Consider the following 19,767-nt stretch of genomic DNA (forward strand, 5'->3'; position numbering starts at 1 on the left):
ACTACGGCCCTCTAGTTGTTTAGGAACTACAATTCCCATCATGCCTAGTCATGTCTGTGAATGTCAGTGTTTTACAATGCCTCATGGGATGTGTAGTTCCGTAGCAGCTGGAGGGCCGTAGTTTGAGGATCCCTGATCTAGCAGATAAGAAAACAAACTAAAAACCAACCAGAGGGCATTAACAAACAATTAGAGTAAACCAAGTGTAAGCGAGACAATCCGGGACCCAGGACCAACCCCCACAGGAGCTACCATAAGCGGTGTACTGCCTTATGCTGTAACCTCAGTGTAATGAGGTAAGGGGCCATTATCCACCAGTGTAGGATTGCTGCATGAAGAGGATTGACCTATACACTTCACATTCTCCACTTATTTAAGCGAGTGACGCTAGAATCCAGTTGCCGCCCGCACTATCTCACTGTTTGGCACGTTTGATGAAGCATTGGAGATTTTGCTGCTGCACAAGTCACTTTTTCTTGAACTGTATTAATGTCTTTTGACAATTTTGAGCACCTATTGTTTGCAGTGGACACTTTATTGCATTCGTCACAGGTATTGTGATCTCTCCGGACGTACAGTGTAATATTGCACTTTTTGATTTTTATTTTGAGGAAGTTTCTTTTGTGTGATCAATGTTTTAGTCACTCACTTATTTATTTTTGCACTATATGTGAAGTTTGACACTGCATGTTTTTATAACACTCATGCTGATGTTTATATACTGCAATTTTTTATAGTCTGGTTATTCCCACTTATTCATTTATTTATTTATATTTCCCTGACTGGGCACAGCACACTTATACTCTTATTGTTTGTTTAAGTTTAATACACATTGTATACCCAGTGCAGGTGATTAGCTCCTGACTCAGCAATACTCTAGCACGATTGCACCTATACATTTGTGTATCTATATGGATTAGCGCAGCACCATACCCACTCGCTAGCAAGTGTTAGCTTAGGTAGAGCAATTCAGCATTTTACAGAGATTCTATCTGGAAGGCCAAAGTGAACACTCTTGTGAGAAGGCTTCTGAGGGCTCTGTGGATTCCATGAGGATAAAGAAAATGTTCTAGGGGAGGAGGGTCCTTGAGAGGGGGAATATTCTTCTTGATCCATGGTTGTGAGCTGAGTAGTGTTGAGGTAGTGCTCCACCTCCGAGGGAGATATGAAGGAGATACAGTCTCCAGTGGAGGGTTGAATATGGAGAACAGCCAGGCATGCCAAGACGAATTTGACATAGTTGTTGTAGAGGGAGGAGCAGATGGATGAGAAGGCTTTCCATTGGAGCAGCACCCCAATGGAGTATATAAATGATAAACAAATGCGGTGCTAAATACAATAAGTGACAGGATGATGTACTCGCATCCTATGTAAAATTGCATAAGGTGATTATTGCAGGTGATGTTTTATAGGCCAAAATAAACATAATAAGTAAACAGTCCCAATTGACTGAAAAAAATGTCCATGGTGATATAAAAATTTGTTGACATATACAGTGTAGTGTTCTTAAAGTGAAAAAAGGACAAAGGACGAGTGCAGATGATGCTTCCAATTCAGGAAAAAATTCTCATGCATTCGGAATCAATATGTAAGTGGCAGAAGTAGATACTCTTACCGGAGGAGATGGACACAATCACCGTACGGTGGATTGTCATGCGAGCTTTAGGGATCAAACGATCCCAGGGGTACTTTGCTGGAAAACACTGGTGGCGGGTTCCGTCTAGGACAACCGTGGCTGTATGGTGGTGTGCGGATCCACAGCAGATGGATGGATGACTTTCAAAGGAAACAGGCTGCTGGGGAAGACGACTTCCGCCCATGTAAGTTCTGCCACTGCCAGGTGCACCTGCTGTTATTACTGATTTTCACCAGGATCCTGTGGACCTCAATGGAGTAGTCAGCAAAAAGTAGTAGCGGATGATCAATGGAAAGATTACGTATCCACAGGAATTTTTGAAGAATGGCATGTTTGTCGGCATAATTGAGGTAGAGGACAATTAGCGTTCAAGGCTTGAAATGTGACTCTGAGGGTTGCCCAATGTGATGAGCATGCTTCACCAGGCATTTTGAGCGGAGACCCAACTGCTCTGGGGTAGTAGTGGAATGTGTAGGATTCTGGCAGCCCTATGATGTGCAAATTGTTGAATCTTGATCGATTTTCCAGGTCATTAACCTTATCTTGAAGCTCCCTTTGAATGTTAGAGAGTCTAACCACCACTGCAGATACTTCTGCAGCTTCATCTTCAATAGGGGAGATCAGCTGCTCAGTCTGCGTGATTCGCAAGGCTTGGATTTGTAGATCCCGATGTAGTTGCTCTAGGCCTTTAAGAACCGCATGGTCCACAGCCTCAGTGATCATGGGGGTGAGGAGTGCTACCACTGCTTGGGCCATGCCAGCTGGAGAAGCAGGATCCATCAGTGCTGGCAAACCATGTGTCTGAGGCTGCTGACATGCCACTGAGGCGCCAGAGTCAGTGTAAACAGAGGGTGCCGTAGTAGCTGCATTGGGAGCTGTGTCCCCTGTGGCTGTTTGGGAAGCCAGGACTGTGTGGAGGAGCGATCACTCTGCAAAGCAATCCATTGTGTTCCCCTGGGCAGTGGTATGGCAGCAGGGGGGTATACCTCAGGCGGTGGTAGGCTTGAAAAGCAGGTAAACAAGGAGCGCAACGGGAGCCAATGCAACCTAGCTCCTCTCCATGCGGCATCGGAACTGGAATTCTCGGTTTTAGTTTAATGTTCAGAACTTCAGCACAGTTCAGTAATCCTCCTGCAGAACAAACTTAGATACATTTTACTCCCAGACAAGCTTCCCTCCTGGTGTTGAGCAAAAAAGTGGGGGCATGTTGGACTATTGCGATACAGTAAAAATTAATAACAATATAAAGAATATACCAGTGATATAAAAATGTATAGTTGATTTTATTGATGCAAGGAACAAATCATTGGTAATACAATACAGCATGATTGTAATAAAAGTAAAGCACCAATGGGGTCATTATTATACAATAAGACAATTGATCTCAGATATCATATTCCTCAACTAGTTTTGCGGACATAACCGCTTCGTCAGGAGGGAATCTGAAGATCGTTATTCTGACTAAACAGTCTGAACCTAACAAATAGGAAAAAGTACAATGAGGTTTGCCAAAAAGACATAAACAATAAAACTTGTATTACAGCATCATAATTAAAGAAATGTAATAGAGATTACAGGGGGAAAGGGACAAGTCTGCTTACCCATGTCCCAACAGACTCCAGGCGCAAGGCTTCACCACCATAGGGTGATCTCCCACGGCGACCCGGGGGAGCTGCAAAGATGACGGGGATAATAAGAATAAAAATTGTAAAATAGTTGGGTATACTCAGTTGCCAATTTGAAAACAAGTGAGCCAGTGACACATTGAATAGTAAGGGAATAGTAAATGGTGAAAGTGTAAAGGGTGATGTGATGGGTTAAACAATGCAAAAAGATAAGGATAAAATGGTGCATAAGGAGAACAAATAAATTAGAAACCAAAGAGAATTATAGGAAGGTGTAATAATGTTTAATTAGGTAGGGTGGAAGTGAATAAATGACGGAAGGGGGAGGAAGACCGGATAGGGAGAGGGAGAGATGGGGAGTAAGGAGGAAATAAAACAGGGCAAGGAGTAGAGGGAGAAGAGTGGAAAGGGGAGAGAATGGGAGAACCGAGGGGGGGGGAGGGGAGGAGAGAAGGGGGGAAAAAGGGGGGGGGAGGGGGGAAAGGAAAAACAGAGAATTGAGGGGTGGGAATGTGGAGTGATTGATAGACATGTGCACACTGAAATATTTCATTTCGGAATTTCGTTTTCATCCGAAAAATACATTTATTTAGTTACTCCCGAAATTTGTTTTTATGTATTACGTTTTTCGTTAAAAATTGCATTCGTCCGAAAATCCAAATTAAGGTCGAATCTGTCATTGAAGGCTTATGGTGTCTGTTGAATGTTTAAAGAAGATTCGACGGAGCAGCTAAACTGTACGACGCCGTATAGTTTACCTGCTCCGTCGAATCTTCTTAGAACTTTCAACAGACACCATAAGCCTTCAATGACAGATTCAACCTTAATTTGGATTTTCGGGGAGCCTTCGAGGAGAGTGGCTGGAGAGAAGCTTGTGCTCGTTGTATCCTTAAATATATGTCTCTATCATTAGGTGGCAGTGCTGAGGAAGCACTTAAATAGGCCGCACATTATCCTTCTCCTCTAGCTTGATAAAGGAGCGCGCCCCACGGCGCATGCTCGGAAACGCGTTGCTTAACGGCACTACAGCGCATACCACAGACTCTGCGTTCCAGCCCTAATTACCATCACTTGGCTGAGGTGCAAGCCTCGTTCTAGATCCTGGTCGGATCCCGGAAGTATACGCTCTACTAACGGCAGGCAATACAGAAGAACAAGGCTTCCTTCCACCTACTGCTGCAGAGATCGTCTATGGCTGTCACTGCTATCCCTTGCACCGAATTAACATGTCATGAAATGTGAGTGTTTTTAATGCCCTTATTGTCATTAAATACTACAATCTAACTAAGAGGCGCCTTTTTGCTGTTTTTTCTTTTTCACTATTTAAAACAAAGATGGTAGGCAGCTGTAAACTGTCATCAGTTAGTGGCTGTACTGATACCACCATTAAATGACTTCCTTCTGCAGTAGCCAATGATTCAGGTGGTGGGTGAACTTACCAATACAAGCCATTTAGTTTGTCCATTCAACAAATGGCAAACAGCTTGGGTTAAGGTTGAACTCATGACTGACTTGAACCTGAAGCTCATCCCTATTGGTAAGCCAGTTTATGAGATATTAACAAAAACAATACTGATTTCTGTATCTGTCTAAGTTCAACTGTAATGGGTTGGTATAAGCTTTTTTCATTTCCATTTTGGTATTAAACCAAAAAGTGTTAGGAAACTGGTGACCTCTTGTACCCATATTATGAATCCATTATATTAACAGACCTATGCAACATTACTACAAGAATATTCAAATGTTCCTTTTTGCCATTGACCAAATGAATAAAAATCCAACAATCCTGCCTAATGTGACCCTAGGATATCATCTTTATGACTCGTGTTCTCATCCCAGAAAAGCCATAAAAAGTGTTTTACAGATTTTATCTGGACCGGGAGAGACTATCCCAAATTATTCCTGCCGAGATCACCAGAAATTAGTTGGTTTTATTGGAGACCAGAGTTTAACCACAACCTTGCCTATAAATCAGCTGTTATTTGTATATAACTACCTGCACGTGAGTATAATAACATAAATTATGTCTGAAGTCTGGTATATCAGGGCTGTTTTGTCAGTCTCATCTGTTATTAATTTATTTTTGCATAAACATTTTCATAAAACTGTTTAAAATTACAGAAGTGCAGCATATCTATCATATGCATAAGCATACAGGTACAATTAAAAACACACACATATATATATATATATATATATATATATATATATATATATATATGTATATATATATATATATACAGTATCTCATAAAAGTGAGTACACCCTTCTCATAAAAGTGAGTACACCCTTCACATTTTTGTAAATCTTTTCTTCTATCTTTTCATGTGACAACACTGAAGAAATGACACTTTGCTACAATGTAAAGTAGTGAGTGTACAGCTTGCATAACATACTCAACATACAACCATCAATGTCTAAACCGCTGGAAACAAAAGTGAGTACACCCCTAAGTGAAAATATCCACATTGGGTCCAAAGTGTGAATTTGTGTGGCCACCATTATTTTCCAGCACTGCCTTAACCCTCCTGGGCATGGAGTTCACCAGAGCTTCACAGGTTACCACTCTTCCACTAGTCTACCAGTCTCTTCCACTCTTGCCACAAAAGTGGCAATGGCTAGCTGTAGGCTGAAAGCTTTTTTTTTTTGTCAATGAGGACCATAGCCTGCATGTGATCACTATGTCATATTTGGATACTGATCGTTAGTTGCATTCCATCTGTCAGTGACAGAAGGGATTGAGAGGCAGCAGTCATGCAAAGTTTCCACTAGTGGCCCTCAAAGGGAAGCAATCTTTATGGCTTTATGGATCTGCAAGAAAAAAGTTTTTAGGTGGCTATGAGGTGAATGTCACTTTTTCCCACTGAAGTGCAGATTTTGGTGAATGAGGGTATATGTTGCTTGGCCCACTGAATGTGCAGGTTATTCTTTATGTGGATGTATTTCATGGACGCAGCTAAGGATTTGTATGTAAATGTTTAGAGAATGTGCAGTAAATCTCATTTTAGAAAAAGTGTGTCTTCCTAAATCCTTTGAAGCTTAGCCATTTCTTGTAAGTTCATAGCCTAAATGTTGAAACACATCATCCTGTGTTTTAGGTCAGTTATGGGGCAGTGGATCATACTTTGCCCAACACAGCTAGCGTTCCCTCTTTTTACAGTGCAGTCCAAGATGACTTTATGATTTATCATTATATATTAGAATTACTGAGACATTTTGGATGGACTTGGGTTGGAATAATAACATCTGCAGATGAAAGTGGAGAAAGGGAATCATCTTGGTTATTAAGAATTTTGTTAAATCGTAGGTATTGTGTGGCCTTTATAATAAAAACTGGTATCGGTGTATTAATGCCTGATAGTCGTGATTTGGAAATTGCATATAGCACCATTGAGAAATCATCGGTAAAAGTGATCATACTCTGTGGAACATATCATGATGCCCTGTTTCATTCCTCACTGAGAAGATTATACGGGGACGTAACATTCATCCTCCCTCCTAATTGGGCCTCAAATATTCCTCTTTTAGAAAAGTATCCAGAGATTTTGAATTGTAGCTTATCCTTGAACTTTTGGTCTGAAGCTGATAAGAATTTTAAGAATTTTGTTGATGGTTTCCATCCAATGATCCACCCAAAAGACAAGTTACTTGAAAATCTGTGGATGACAACACTTTTCTGCTTGTCAGGAAACAAAAAAAAAGATACTTTGTATGAAAAATTGTATTATATTTCTCTTCACAATTGTACAGGTCAGGAACATTTACCGGACTCCGGAGATTATTCATCTGACAGAACTACATCTCCTGTGTATCGCGCGGTGGAACATGTGGTTAATGCTCTACAAGTTCTGTATTCATCTCAGAATTATTCTTCTCTTAAAGGTCAGACAGATGAAGGAAAATTTAGACACAAGGTGAGCACAAATGTGGCCAAAAATAGAGTAGACTTTTATTAGAATCCTTCAGTGGAGATGTGTCAACGAGTCATGATTTGTGACAGGTGACCAACTTGCAGCTTACTGTTTGTAATATTTGACACTGCTGAAATTTGTGAAGCATCAGCTTAGTGTTGTCAACCTGAAACAGGAAGTTCTTCTCTCTGGCTAAGAAACTTTGCAACACATTTACAAAAAAAGAATATGCTTAATAACACTATATATAGTGAGGCATCATATGAAACATACCAAAAAATAAATCTAGGGTTCACATACTCTCTTCCTGTTGTCTTGTCTAGATATATATTTAGGTGTCAGGAAAAATTAATGGTGCTACAAAAAGGTTTGGTTTGTGCCAGAACTCTCGAACATCGCAAAAGTTCAGTCACAAGCCACTAACCCTATTGAAATCTATGGGACCCTGAAAAAATTTTAATTCCTAATTTTTGAAGTCTTATATGCAAGTCATTGGCCATAAAAAAAGGGTATGGGGGCCCAGCTACCACCTTGGGGGACATGTATCAACGCAAAAAAAAAAAAAAAAAAACTGAAAAAAGATTGTTTTTAGGGGAGAAGTGATTTTAATGATGCTTAAAGTGAAACAATAAAAATGAAAATTCCTTTAAAGGGGTTGTAAAGGTAAGTGTTTTTTCACCTTAATGCATCCTATGCATTAAGGTGAAAAAAACCCCTGGCAGTGACCGGTCCCCAGCCCCCCCTGTTTTACTTACCTGAAGCCTCGAACTTGTACCACGGGGACATGCTGTCTCTCGGCTGGGGGTTCTCGGCTGTTGATTGGATAGTTTTATAGTAGCTATAAAGGAAATTTCTGCGCTAACTAAGTGAAAAAAGTGCAGCTGCTTGTGTAAGCCTAAATACAAAAAAGCTCAAAAACATATATCTCCAAAAAACAAGCGAGCAACCATTAATTAATCAGTGAAGATGATTAAACACAACCATACAAACTCATATAAAGATATATATAGTATTGTGCAAAAGTGATACAATAAAGTAAAAAAATGCTACCAAAAAATGCTACCAAAAAACGACTCATGTGAACAGTAGTGTGCACTATCAATCTGTTACAAGGACCTAAAGCAAAAGTACTCTGATATACACAAAATCCATATAAAGTGAGTGTATCTAAGTGATCAACAATATATAAGCAAAGTCCATAAAAATGACAATGTGAGTATGGAGAAACTCAGTAATCAGGAGAGATGGGAATGAGATGATCTTGCAGCCCAAAAACTTGTGATATTACTGCCACTTACCAGATCAGTTGGACCTCAAATTATGGAGATCATGGGAGCCTGTTGCATCAGCCTGTCGGCATCGAAATCCTCCACCTGTCTTTCAATCCAGGGATCATGATTACAATCACCTTCAACGACTGAAAACTAACTCCTCTCTCCTTTTGGAATCCACACACAGGAACAGTTATAATCACCCTTGATTCAGATCTCTTCTCATGGATGATCTCGGCGGTTAACACTCAAGGGAGATAAGAAAAAAGCTCCAGAGTGCAGATAAACTTCGAAAAGGGTTTTTTTAATTCCAAAAAACTTCACAGCAGCTCACAGCAATTTAAAAAACTTCAATAAAACTTCACAGCAAATGTTCACAGCAAGCTAGCAATCTAGCAATCAGAAAAACGGAAACAGGAACGGTTGAAAAACTAATGAAGCAACAGCTCAGGATCAAACCAAATAGCTGGATAAAACGTGATAACGTCAGAATCAGCTGCTCCACCCGACGCGTTTCTCCAGAGAAGGCATCAACTGGGAACGGAGGCTGGTTGTATGGATAGATTGACAGCAGCGCAGCCATTGGCTCCCATTGCTGTCAATCAAATCCAATGATGTGGCCACCGGGGGGCGGGGCCAAGTAAACCTCCGGGAGAGCGCTTCTCCCAGGGGGTTGTCCAATGCGGAGTGGAGCCGAGATAGCCGCCGAGGGACCCCAGAAGAGCAGGTTCGGGCTACTCTGTGCAAAATGAGCTGCACAGTTGAGGTAAGTATGACATGTTTGTTATTTAAAAAAAAAAAAAAGAACCTTAGTATCACTTTAAAAATAGGGCCTACAGGGTCCCCTTTCTCTGCCTGTAAAGTGGCCTATTTGTACCGTGTATAGAACCTGCTGCATCAAATCTGACAATTATAAAGAAAGAAAAATTACATTTAAATTGAATTTCCCTGCAAGATTTCTTTATATAGTAAACAACGACTTGGGGAGCCAGTCTATATGAAGAGGCCAAAATTTAGTGCACTCGGAACAAGATTAGAGATTTTTTGGATACATTTTGGTGTCTCTTTGGCAGACTTTAGATGGAAATAACAAAGTTTTGCACTACAGTGAGCAAGCCTTATGTGAAGAAGCCAAATTATAGTACACTCAGGACAAGATTAACAATTGGTATTAGATAAAGTCTGGTGTCTCTTTTGCAGACTTTGGATAGAAGTAAAATGTGAAGAAAAATTGGGCTTTGGGTGTTGGTAATGCCTTCACACCATAACCCTCATAGAGGTACTCTTGACGAAAGCAAGATTTGGACTTGCTGTAAAAAAATTTAATTTTATGCACCTGTCAAACAGGTGTGGAAAAATTGGTCCTTGGGTGTTAATTGTGCCCATGAAACCTATATAAAGAATTACTTCAAGAAAAAATCAACGCCCACAAAGCTAGGTAGCCTAGACAGTCTTGCAGAAATTTGAGATCGCAATAACACTTAATCAGTGACATCGGCATCAGGGACTTGATAGCTGCTGCTAATCCAGGACTGATTCATTTTGACAATTGTCAGCCGGTCAACTGAGTCTGTGGACAGAAGTGCTCTTTTATCTGTCGCAAAACCACCAGCAGCACTGAATGCCCGTTTGGAAAGCATGTTGGATGCAGCGCAGCCCAGCTGGTGCGGTTCAGGAGGGGGGGCGCTCTCTCACCCCCCCCTCTTTTCCTGCGTCCTGCCAGGTTGCGTGCTCGGATAAGGGTCTGGTATGGATTTTTAGGGGGACCCCACAACGTTTTTTTTTTTTTAAATTTTGGCCGGGGTTCCCCTTAAAATCCATGCCATTTTTATTAATGAACTTCTATGTGTATTGTCAGACCGGCAATGCATTAATAGCCGCAAGTAGTTTTAAATGACTTTTTTTCCTTTGAAATGTCATTTTGCTGTCAGACTGTTGTAAACACAGGAAACATGCGCCCCTTTACAGGCATACTATAGACACCCACCAGGTATGAAATTTAAAGGGATATTACACTTTTATTGTTTGACTTTAAGCATTATTAAAATCACTGCTGCCGAAAAAATGGCCATTTTTAAAACTTTTTTTTGCATTGATCCATGTCCCCTGGGGCAGGACCCGGGTCCCCAAACACTTTTTATGACAATACCATGAATATAAGCCTTTAAAATGAGCACTTTTGATTTCTCCCATAGACTTTTAAAGGGTGTTCCGCGGCATTCAAATTTGCCGCGAACACCCCAAATTGTTTGCTGTTTGGCGAACTTGCGAACAGCCGATGTTCGAGTCGAACATGAGTTCGACTCAAACTCGAAGCTCATCCCTAGTCCTGACATTTTATGGCCCTAAGGAATGAGCTAGGCCGTCAGTACATCAGGTGTGATCAATTTTCAAGTACAATTGATTTTTAGGTGATTAACCACTTGCCGTTTGCCCCCCCACCATCATATGACAGAGGAGCAGTGCAGCTCTCATTCTGGGATGACATCATATGACTCCCACGGGGGGGCAGCACACCGATCACTGCCGCGATGTGTTGCTAGGACATGGCGCAACACTGACCTCTGTAAAGAGCTGCGGGTCTTTAACCATGTGATCGGCTGTGAGTGGACACTCACAGCCGATCACATGTAAACACGGAAATGCCGGTAATCAGCTCTCATTGCCTCACACTGACAGAGTGTGTGGCGAGGAGAGCCAATCAGCGGCATCTCCTCGCAGGGGTCATCGAGACGTGTAATCAGGCACTGATTGCAATAAAGCGCCACCAGTGCCAGCAATCAGTGCCACAAGTACCAGCAATCAGCGCCCACCAGTGCCAGCAATCAGTGCCACAAGTACCAGCAATCAGCGCCCACCAGTGCCAGCAATCAGTGCCACAAGTACCAGCAATCAGCGCCCACCAGTGCCAGCAATCAGTGCCCACAAGTGCCACTAATCAGTGCCCATTAGTTATGCCAGTCAGTGCTGGATATCAGTGCCGCCTATCAGTGCTGCCCATCATTGCTGCCTATCAATGCCCATCATTGCTGCCCATCAATGCCCATCAGTGCCACCCATCAATGCCCATCAGTGCCCATCAGTGCCACCCGTCAATGTGCCCATCAGTGCCACCCATCAGTGCTGCCTATCAGTGCTCATTAGTGCCACATGTCAGTGCCACCAATCAGTGCCCATAAGTGCGGCATATTAGTGCCTCCTCATCAGTGCCACTTAATCAGTGCCCATAAGTGTCGCCTCATTAGCGCACATCGGAGAAGGAGAGAAATTACTTATTTACAAAATTTACTGACAGAAACTTAGAAAAACTCTTTTCTATTTTCAAAATGTTCTGTCTTTTTTTTTGTAAAAAATAAAAAACCCAACAGTGATTAAATACCACCAAAAGAAAGCTCTAGTTGTGTGAAGAATATGATAAAAATGTCACATGGTTACAGTGTAGCATGACCGCTCAATTGTCATTTAAAGTGTGACAACGCTGAGAGCTGAAAATTGGCCTGGGCAGGAAGGGGGTAAAAGTGCCCGGTAGGCAAAGGGGTTAAATGCCACCATGAGAAAACTCTATCTGTTTAAGAAAAAAGGAAGGAGGTGAATAGTGTCTGGTACTGTGTCTATCTGACCTGTGGGGGTCCTTAATAGCGCCTGTAGGGTATGATAGTATTTCACTTGTTTCCAACTTCTATTATCTTCGGTTACATCTGAGTGTTGCAATCTGCTGCAACCTATTTGCAACCACTTCCTCTCTGCATTCAATCCATGATGATGTATGGCATTTTCTAGGGTGGGTTTCCTGATGGTGACAACAATGGACCATGCTTGCTTATAATGTATTGAATTGGTCACTTGTAGTCAATGGTGGAATCTCATGTGACAAGGTGGTAACATAGCAGCACAACTGGGAGACAGGAGTCCACCACACAACAGGAAGGGCCTGAGCATGGAATATATATATATTTAAAATTAATTTTGAAAATGAAATGAATAGTAAACGTATTTTAGTAATTGGGTTTACAGCTACTTAAATGTAGTAATTCAGTAACCGTGATATATAATATATTATGGAATGTTTTTACTCTGCAGTTGAACTTGTGCTTAAAAATGATATCATATGATAATTTCGGTACAAATGAAGGAAATGAAGACCTTTCTATACAGTTCACCATTAAGAACCATGTTTTTGTTAATGGGAGTTTGTTTACAAGATCTGTCGGGAATTTCCTTAGTAATTCGTTTGATTATTGGAAACTTGTAATTAATTCTACTTTAATTAAATGGAAAAATAAGAAAAATCAGGTAAAGCTACCGTATATACTCGAGTATAAGCCAACCCGAATATAAGCCGGTATATGAGATTCTCTAAGGTCCTTCAGAAAAAAGTCTTAAAAATGTGGGTCATTCATATCATAACTATCAACTATCAGAACTATTACCTTCCAACAAGGACTCTTCTTTTCCCAAGGTATAGCAAGAATTATGTAAGTCTATGTATGTATGTCTTTTCTCCAGCATTTCTCTCTAAGACCCCATACACACTATTAGATTTTCTGCAGATTTTTGTCACTTTTACCAAAACCATATAATATGAGGTCAAACCATAATGCTCTGTACACACGATCGGATTTTCCGACAACAAATGTTGGATGCGAGCTTGTTGTCGGAAAGTCCGACCGTGTGTATACTCCATAGAACATTTGTTGTTGGAATTTCCGCCAACAAATGTTTGAGAGCAGGTTCTCAAATTTTCAGACAACAATACTTGTTGGCTGAAATTGCTAACATGTGTACATAAGTCCGATGCACAAAAGTCCACGCATGCTCGGAATCAAGCAGAAGAGCCGCACCGGCTATTGAACTTCATTTTTCTCGCACATTGTACGTGTTGTACATCACCGTGTTCTTGGCGATCGGAATTTCGTACAACATTTGTGTGACCATGTGTATGTAAGACAAGTTTGAGCCAACATCCTTCGGAAAAAAATCCATGGTTTTGTTATTGGAAAATCCTATGGTGTGTACAGGGCATAAGAGTTTCAATTTGTATGCAATCAGGCAGGCCCTTGTGCTAGATGGTTTTGGTAAATCTGAAGACGAAAATCTGCAGAAAATTTAATAGTGTGTATGGGGTCTTAAGCCTTGTACACACGATACGATTGTTGGCCAACCGAGTGTCTGATTTTTATCAAAAGGGCATGTGCCAGGATCTTGTCTTGCATACTAACGTTACACGATAGTCATGCCACAAACACGAACATAGTGACGTACTACGAGGTATTTCAGCTCTTGAGCGCCACCCTTTGGGCCCCTTCTGCTAATTTCGTGTTTGGTGAGCATTGATTCTGAGCATGCGTGTTTGTAATTTTCGACATTTGTGTGACGGATTTGTGTACTGACCACACAAAAAAAAGACGTCAAGCCGTTGTCCGACGAAAATGTACTAGCCTGTCATCCAACATTTGTTGGCCGGAAATTGGACAACAATTGTCAAAAGGAGCGTACTAACGGTAAGATTTTAGGACAACAGTCTGTCAACAGACAATCCCCTGCCAACAATCGAACCGTGTGTACGAGGCTTAAGTCCCTTTCTGTCTCCTGTGGACTTTCTGGAAACCATACGATCAACTGATAAATAATATTAGGATCAGAGTTCTGTGCAGGCCTCTTGAGTTCCTCAACACCAAACTCATAAAATCAAATTATGTTGCAATAGAAATATATCTCTCCCAAACTTTGACTTTGATTCTTTGTGGGTTGATGGTAATATATTCAAGGAATCATTGATAAACACTGAAGGCAAGGGTAAGTTTTCAAATAAACATAAAAGTAAACATATAAATAAAAATAAGAGTGGGGATACAAGATGCATCATGAAAAGGTTGTAAGTGGCAAGAATGAGGTACCAGGTGGAATAGAGGCAATGGTTACTAACATCATATGCCCTCTGGGTACATACACTAGGTAGGCCTCTCCATGGTGAGCTACATCGACCAACCCCTAGGAATGACAATGGCAACTTCCACTTGGAGAGGAGAAAAATCTATGTGAATCCCATAGGGTTCCTAACCAGGGAACAAGAAGCTACCACACTTAAGGCCAGTACACACTATACAAAAATTAGATGGGAAAATTCGTATGACGAGCTGTCTGTGGATTTTCAGGTCATTAGTACGGTGCTTTAGAGAGCCGATTTCACTTTTTCGTCAGACAAAAGCTGGATGAGCAGACTAGTAAATTTTTGATGAAGGACAGCTCAACGTTCGATTTTTGGATGGTCAGTACAGAAATCGTCACACAAAAGACGAAAGTACAAACACGCATGATCGGAATCTAGGAACGACCCAGAAGAGTTTGATCTTGTAAACCAGTGGTCATCAACCCTGTCCTCATGGCCCACTAACAGGCCAGGTTTTATGTATTACCTTGGGGAGATGCAGACTAGAATACTAAAATCACTGAGCAGCAAATGATAACACCTGTGATGTACTTCAGTTATCTTGCAAACCTGGCCTGTTAGTGGGCCCTGAGGACAGGGTTGATGACCACTGTTGTAAACTACCATTTGTAATCTAGAATTAACATTCGTGACGTGGCAATTGATGAAATGTCGAAAATTCAGCGCACATATTTATCTTCTTTAATGGGATAATAATGAAGCTACTTTGCTGGTGATATTGATGTAGTTATGCCAAACATATTTTAAAAGGCATTTGTTTTGTAAGATCTGAAAATCGCGAATCAACGCTCACCAAACTTCTACTAACATGAAATTAGCAGAAGGGGCCCAAAGGGTGGCACTTGAGAAACAAACTTTCTCTTTATACTCTTGTAGTACGTCATCAATTCGCGGATAGTTAGTATGCTAGACAAAATCCTGCACACGCTTTTGACAAGAATCAGACGCTCAGTCGTACGACAATCTAACCATGTGTACGAGGCTTTACATATGATTTGCGGGCCAGACATATGTATCAGTCAACCTCAATCACCTTTTGTAATGAGGAGATCCCCAAGTGTAAGTGTGGGGGGTGAAAAGAAAAAGAAGAAGTGGGACCAGATGAGGAACCCAAAAAAGGAAAAATCTAGCAATCAGTCACTCAACTATTAAGATTTTTAGTGTATCTAGTTGGGTTTACAGAAGTGGAAGCAATTTTTCTTACGTAATAGTGTACCTATGCTCCATCTTGAACCCCTCCCCCCATTACATCTGTATGAGGTGTTTGTGGATCTGAAAAAAAAAATCATTAGAAATCTTACTGTGAAAATGTATTATGCCATGATGGGCGAAAATAACGCTGGGGAAGCAAAAACACTGGCAGGAAGTGAAATAGGCTATAATGAGATGTTGGCTTTGGATATCTTGGAGGAACTCTGGGAAGAGGGGTAGTTGGAGGAAATTGAATTGCTGGAGAAGGCAATAGGAGGAAACTTTGAGGTTGAACTATAACAGATGACGGTCATGTCTAAAGCCTCCTTCCATCCCCACTGACTGAAAGGCAATTTCATTCCCACTTTCTAGGGAGCGGTTTACTCTGAGATCATCCCGGTTTGTAAGGAAGCCAGAAATTATTTTAGATCTAATTTGTCGTGTAAGGAGACGTAAGTTATATGGGGTCTGATGGATAATGCCAATGTGTAGTTGTTTATGGTGCACAAAGCTATGCCAGAAGAGATGTGTGGTGGCATTAAGTACATTTGCACTGCACCTTGCCACAGCTTGTGTTTGGGTTCCATTAATAACATCGCAAGTACTTTCTGATGGACGTCCAGAAGTTCTGCCTTAAGAAATTAACTTAAGACAGTCTCACCTTATAAAAACACAAATAATATTATGTTGTCATCTCTTTATTGAATGAATAATTTCATGAATAAAGTTAATTCATGCATGAAATATGTAACATATCAAAAAATGATTAGCTGAAGTCAAGTATGTAAGATAATAAGTTGGCTTTTAAAATCTAGTTAGGTGTAAGCATAACATGATATTTAAAAAAAATCACACACATTCATTTGGTCATTTACTAATCAGAAAAAATGTTTTCGAGTTTGGGTAATTAAAATTAAAATAAAAAGCGTTGTTGAAGTCCACAGTCAGCAGATGGTTTACAAGTTCAAGAATCTCAGCACAATAATTGCTCTCCATAGGAGAAGAGATTTTATCTGAGAAATTAGGATAGAGATGAGATTACATCACTTGTAAAGTGTCAATTATACATTTGAAAACTTGGTTTTCTAAAACCAATATAAAATATATACTGTATAACATACAACATGTTGCTTTCTGTTAGGTTCCAAAATCTCAGTGCTCAATAAGTTGTCTCCCAGGATACCGGAAAGTTCTCAGCTCTTCCATACACCCTTGTTGTCATAGTTGTGTCCTGTGTTCATATGGAGAAATATCAAATATTACAGGTAATGACTATGAAATATTACTGTGGGTATGCTCTTTTGTATGTATTGTCTCTAAAGAACATTAAAAAGGCCGAATTGTAACCTAGAAATAAACGACATAGCTGATTTGATATGTTGACGTATATTAATATTCGATTATATTATTATATATAAACCAAACAAGATATCCTGTAAGTGATCACAGTATTCATTGATTTTATTTTGTTTTCCAGATAGTGAAAACTGCATGAAATGCCCCGATCATGAATGGCCAAATGAGAACAGAACTCACTGTATTCCCAAGGAAGTAGAATTTCTTTCCTTCACTGATGACACGCTCTCACTAGTTTTTATAGTCCTCTCACTGTTGTGTTTTGGGAAGACTCTTCTAGTACTCGTCATTTTTATTTTACACCAGGACACACCAATTGTGAAAGCCAATAACAAGAGCCTCAGCTTTGTCCTCCTGGTCTCCATCATGTTGGGTTTCCTCTGTGTGTTCCTCTTTCTGGGTCGTCCTGTGGATGTAACCTGCTTGTTACGCCAAATTTCTTTTGGAATCCTCTTTACAATAGCCGTATCTTCTGTATTGGCCAAGACTATTATGGTTTACATTGCCTTCAAAGCCACCAAACCCAACAGCGTGTGGAGGAAATGGATTGGAGTAAAACTGCCCACCTGTATAGTCTTAGCTTGTTCTTCTATTCAGGTTATAATCTGTATTAGTTGGTTGTCCATCTCTCCTCCCTTCCAGGAATTGGACACACACTCCTACCAGGAGAAGATCATCATTCAGTGTAATGAAGGGTCAGTTATCGGGTTCTACTCTGTCCTGGGTTATATGGGGATCCTGGCTGCTGTCAGTTTTATTATAGCTTTTTTTGTCAGGACTTTACCGGACAGTTTTAATGAAGCCAAATATATCACCTTCAGCATGCTGGTGTTCTGCAGTGTCTGGATTGCCATGATCCCGGCCTATCTGAGCACCAAAGGGAAATACACGGTGGCTGTGGAGGTATTCGCTATACTGATTTCAAATAATGGTCTCTTATATTGTATATTTCTTACAAAATGCTTTATAATTCTCTGTAGGCCGGAACTGAATACAAAAGTCTATCTGCACAGTCAAAGAAATATATAAAAACTCTTTTATTTTAAGACATAACAAAATGTGGAAAGTTATGCAAATGATACATCACTTTTTGATTTGGCAAAGTTGAAAAAAGTAATGTAACATTTTAAAATCCTACTTATAGTGTAAGAGAACATCTTTCAAAAGCAAAAAATCAAATATACAGTATGTCAACTAAATTTAAATACTTAATAAAGAATCCAATCATCAAGATATGCATGCTTCCAAATCATTAAAAACCACAAAAACAAAGAAACAAACACACAGCCATAAAACCAAACATTTGTACTGGTCCCATAAAACCTAAAGTGTGAACTCCAGACAGATATGAAAGACACAAATGATTGCATCTCTGTAATCATTAATACATTGTTAAATGTATTTTTCAAATGCTAGAAGTGCAAGTATCTGAATGTGATGTAGTTTTGACCTCTTTTGGTCCCTTGACTGCAGTTGTCCGACCGGGAGAGGGGGAAGCAATACAAGTAGCCAATCGGTTGTATTGAATTATACGAAGCATGCTGATAGAAGTGATATGTATGTACACAGTACAATCCTCCTCACTCCTCTTTCCCTCTGTAAAGCTAAGCCCTAGGTTTCAATTATAGGTGGAGTGTCTGAAGGGAGGCAACCCCATCCTTATAGCAGCCTAGGCGGGAGATACTCTTATTCTATTACTATGCACGATAGCAGAGTTATTAAACAGAAAAGTAGTGATTATTAGGCCTTCATTCCCAATTCCAAGATGGTGGGAGGAGTCAAGGGTCCATGCTAAAGATGGTCAACATGGTGGTTACCTGGTCAACATGTGGTGGCAATATATACAGGCATAGACATCCCATTTCCCTGTGAGTAAGCCATGACGGGTGTGGTGAAATGCATTGGGGGTGGAGCTACATGTTTTTTGCATTTTTGTTTTGTTGAGCACAGCAATATATATATTGTAAGGTTTGCACATACAGTAAAACCTTGGTTTGAGAGTAATTTGGTTTGAGAGCGTTTTGCAAGACAAGCTAAATTTTTAAATACATTTTGACTTGATATACAAGTAGTGTCATGTCACAACTGAATATAAAAGAGAAGCGAGGAGCCTCTAAGTGTAGCAATATGGTTACATTTAATGAAGGTACAACATTTAGCAACTCACATGGTTGATGATTAAAACAGGAACATCTAAGTATTCAGGCATCCGGGGTAAAGCTGTCCACATAGACCATTCTCCTCACCGCCATCAATGCCGTCCCTTCCACGCTGCGGTCCATGAGCCGTTCAATCGCTCTACTGCAGGTTAGTCTTCCTGGTCACGATTGCAGACTCACAGCGGTGAGAGCCGGCGGTGAGGAGGATGGTCTATGTGGACATCTTTACCTTGGATGCCTTGATACTTAGATGTGCCTCTTTTAATCATCAACCATGTGAGTTGCTAAATGTTGGACCTTCATTAGCCACTGAAGATTTTACCCCCTTCCTGATGAGAGCACTTTTTGCGTCGATTTAACTGACAATTGTGCGGTCGTGCGACGGTACACCAAAACAAAATTGACGTCCTTTTTTTCCCACAAATAGAGCTTTCTTTTGGTGATATTTGATCACCTCTGCAGTTTTTATTTTTTGCACTATAAACAAAAAAAGAGCAACAATTTTGAAAAAAAAGCAATATTTTTTACTTTTTGCTATAATAAATATCCCCTAAAAATATATTAAAAAAAAACAAATTTTTTCCTCAGTTTAGGCCAATATGTATTCTTCTACATATTTTTGGTTTGCGCAAAAGTTATAGCGTCTACAAAATAGGGGATACTTTTAT

The 19,767-nt window shown here is 40.3% G+C and overlaps 1 protein-coding gene across 1 annotated transcript; it reads left to right on the top strand.

Annotated features, from left to right (window-relative positions):
* Positions 1-4,764: 4,764 nt before the first annotated feature.
* On the top strand, positions 4,765-17,969 carry LOC141112918 (vomeronasal type-2 receptor 26-like). The gene is made up of 4 exons (XM_073606024.1): positions 4,765-4,798; positions 7,012-7,175; positions 12,524-12,632; positions 17,062-17,969. Exons 1-4 carry the CDS (start codon positions 4,765-4,767, stop codon positions 17,967-17,969), a joined length of 1,215 nt encoding a protein of 404 aa, XP_073462125.1.
* The last annotated feature ends 1,798 nt before the right edge of the window (positions 17,970-19,767 follow it).

This window comes from Aquarana catesbeiana, linkage group LG11, assembly GCF_042186555.1.
Source record: "Aquarana catesbeiana isolate 2022-GZ linkage group LG11, ASM4218655v1, whole genome shotgun sequence".
NCBI lineage: Eukaryota > Metazoa > Chordata > Amphibia > Anura > Ranidae > Aquarana > Aquarana catesbeiana.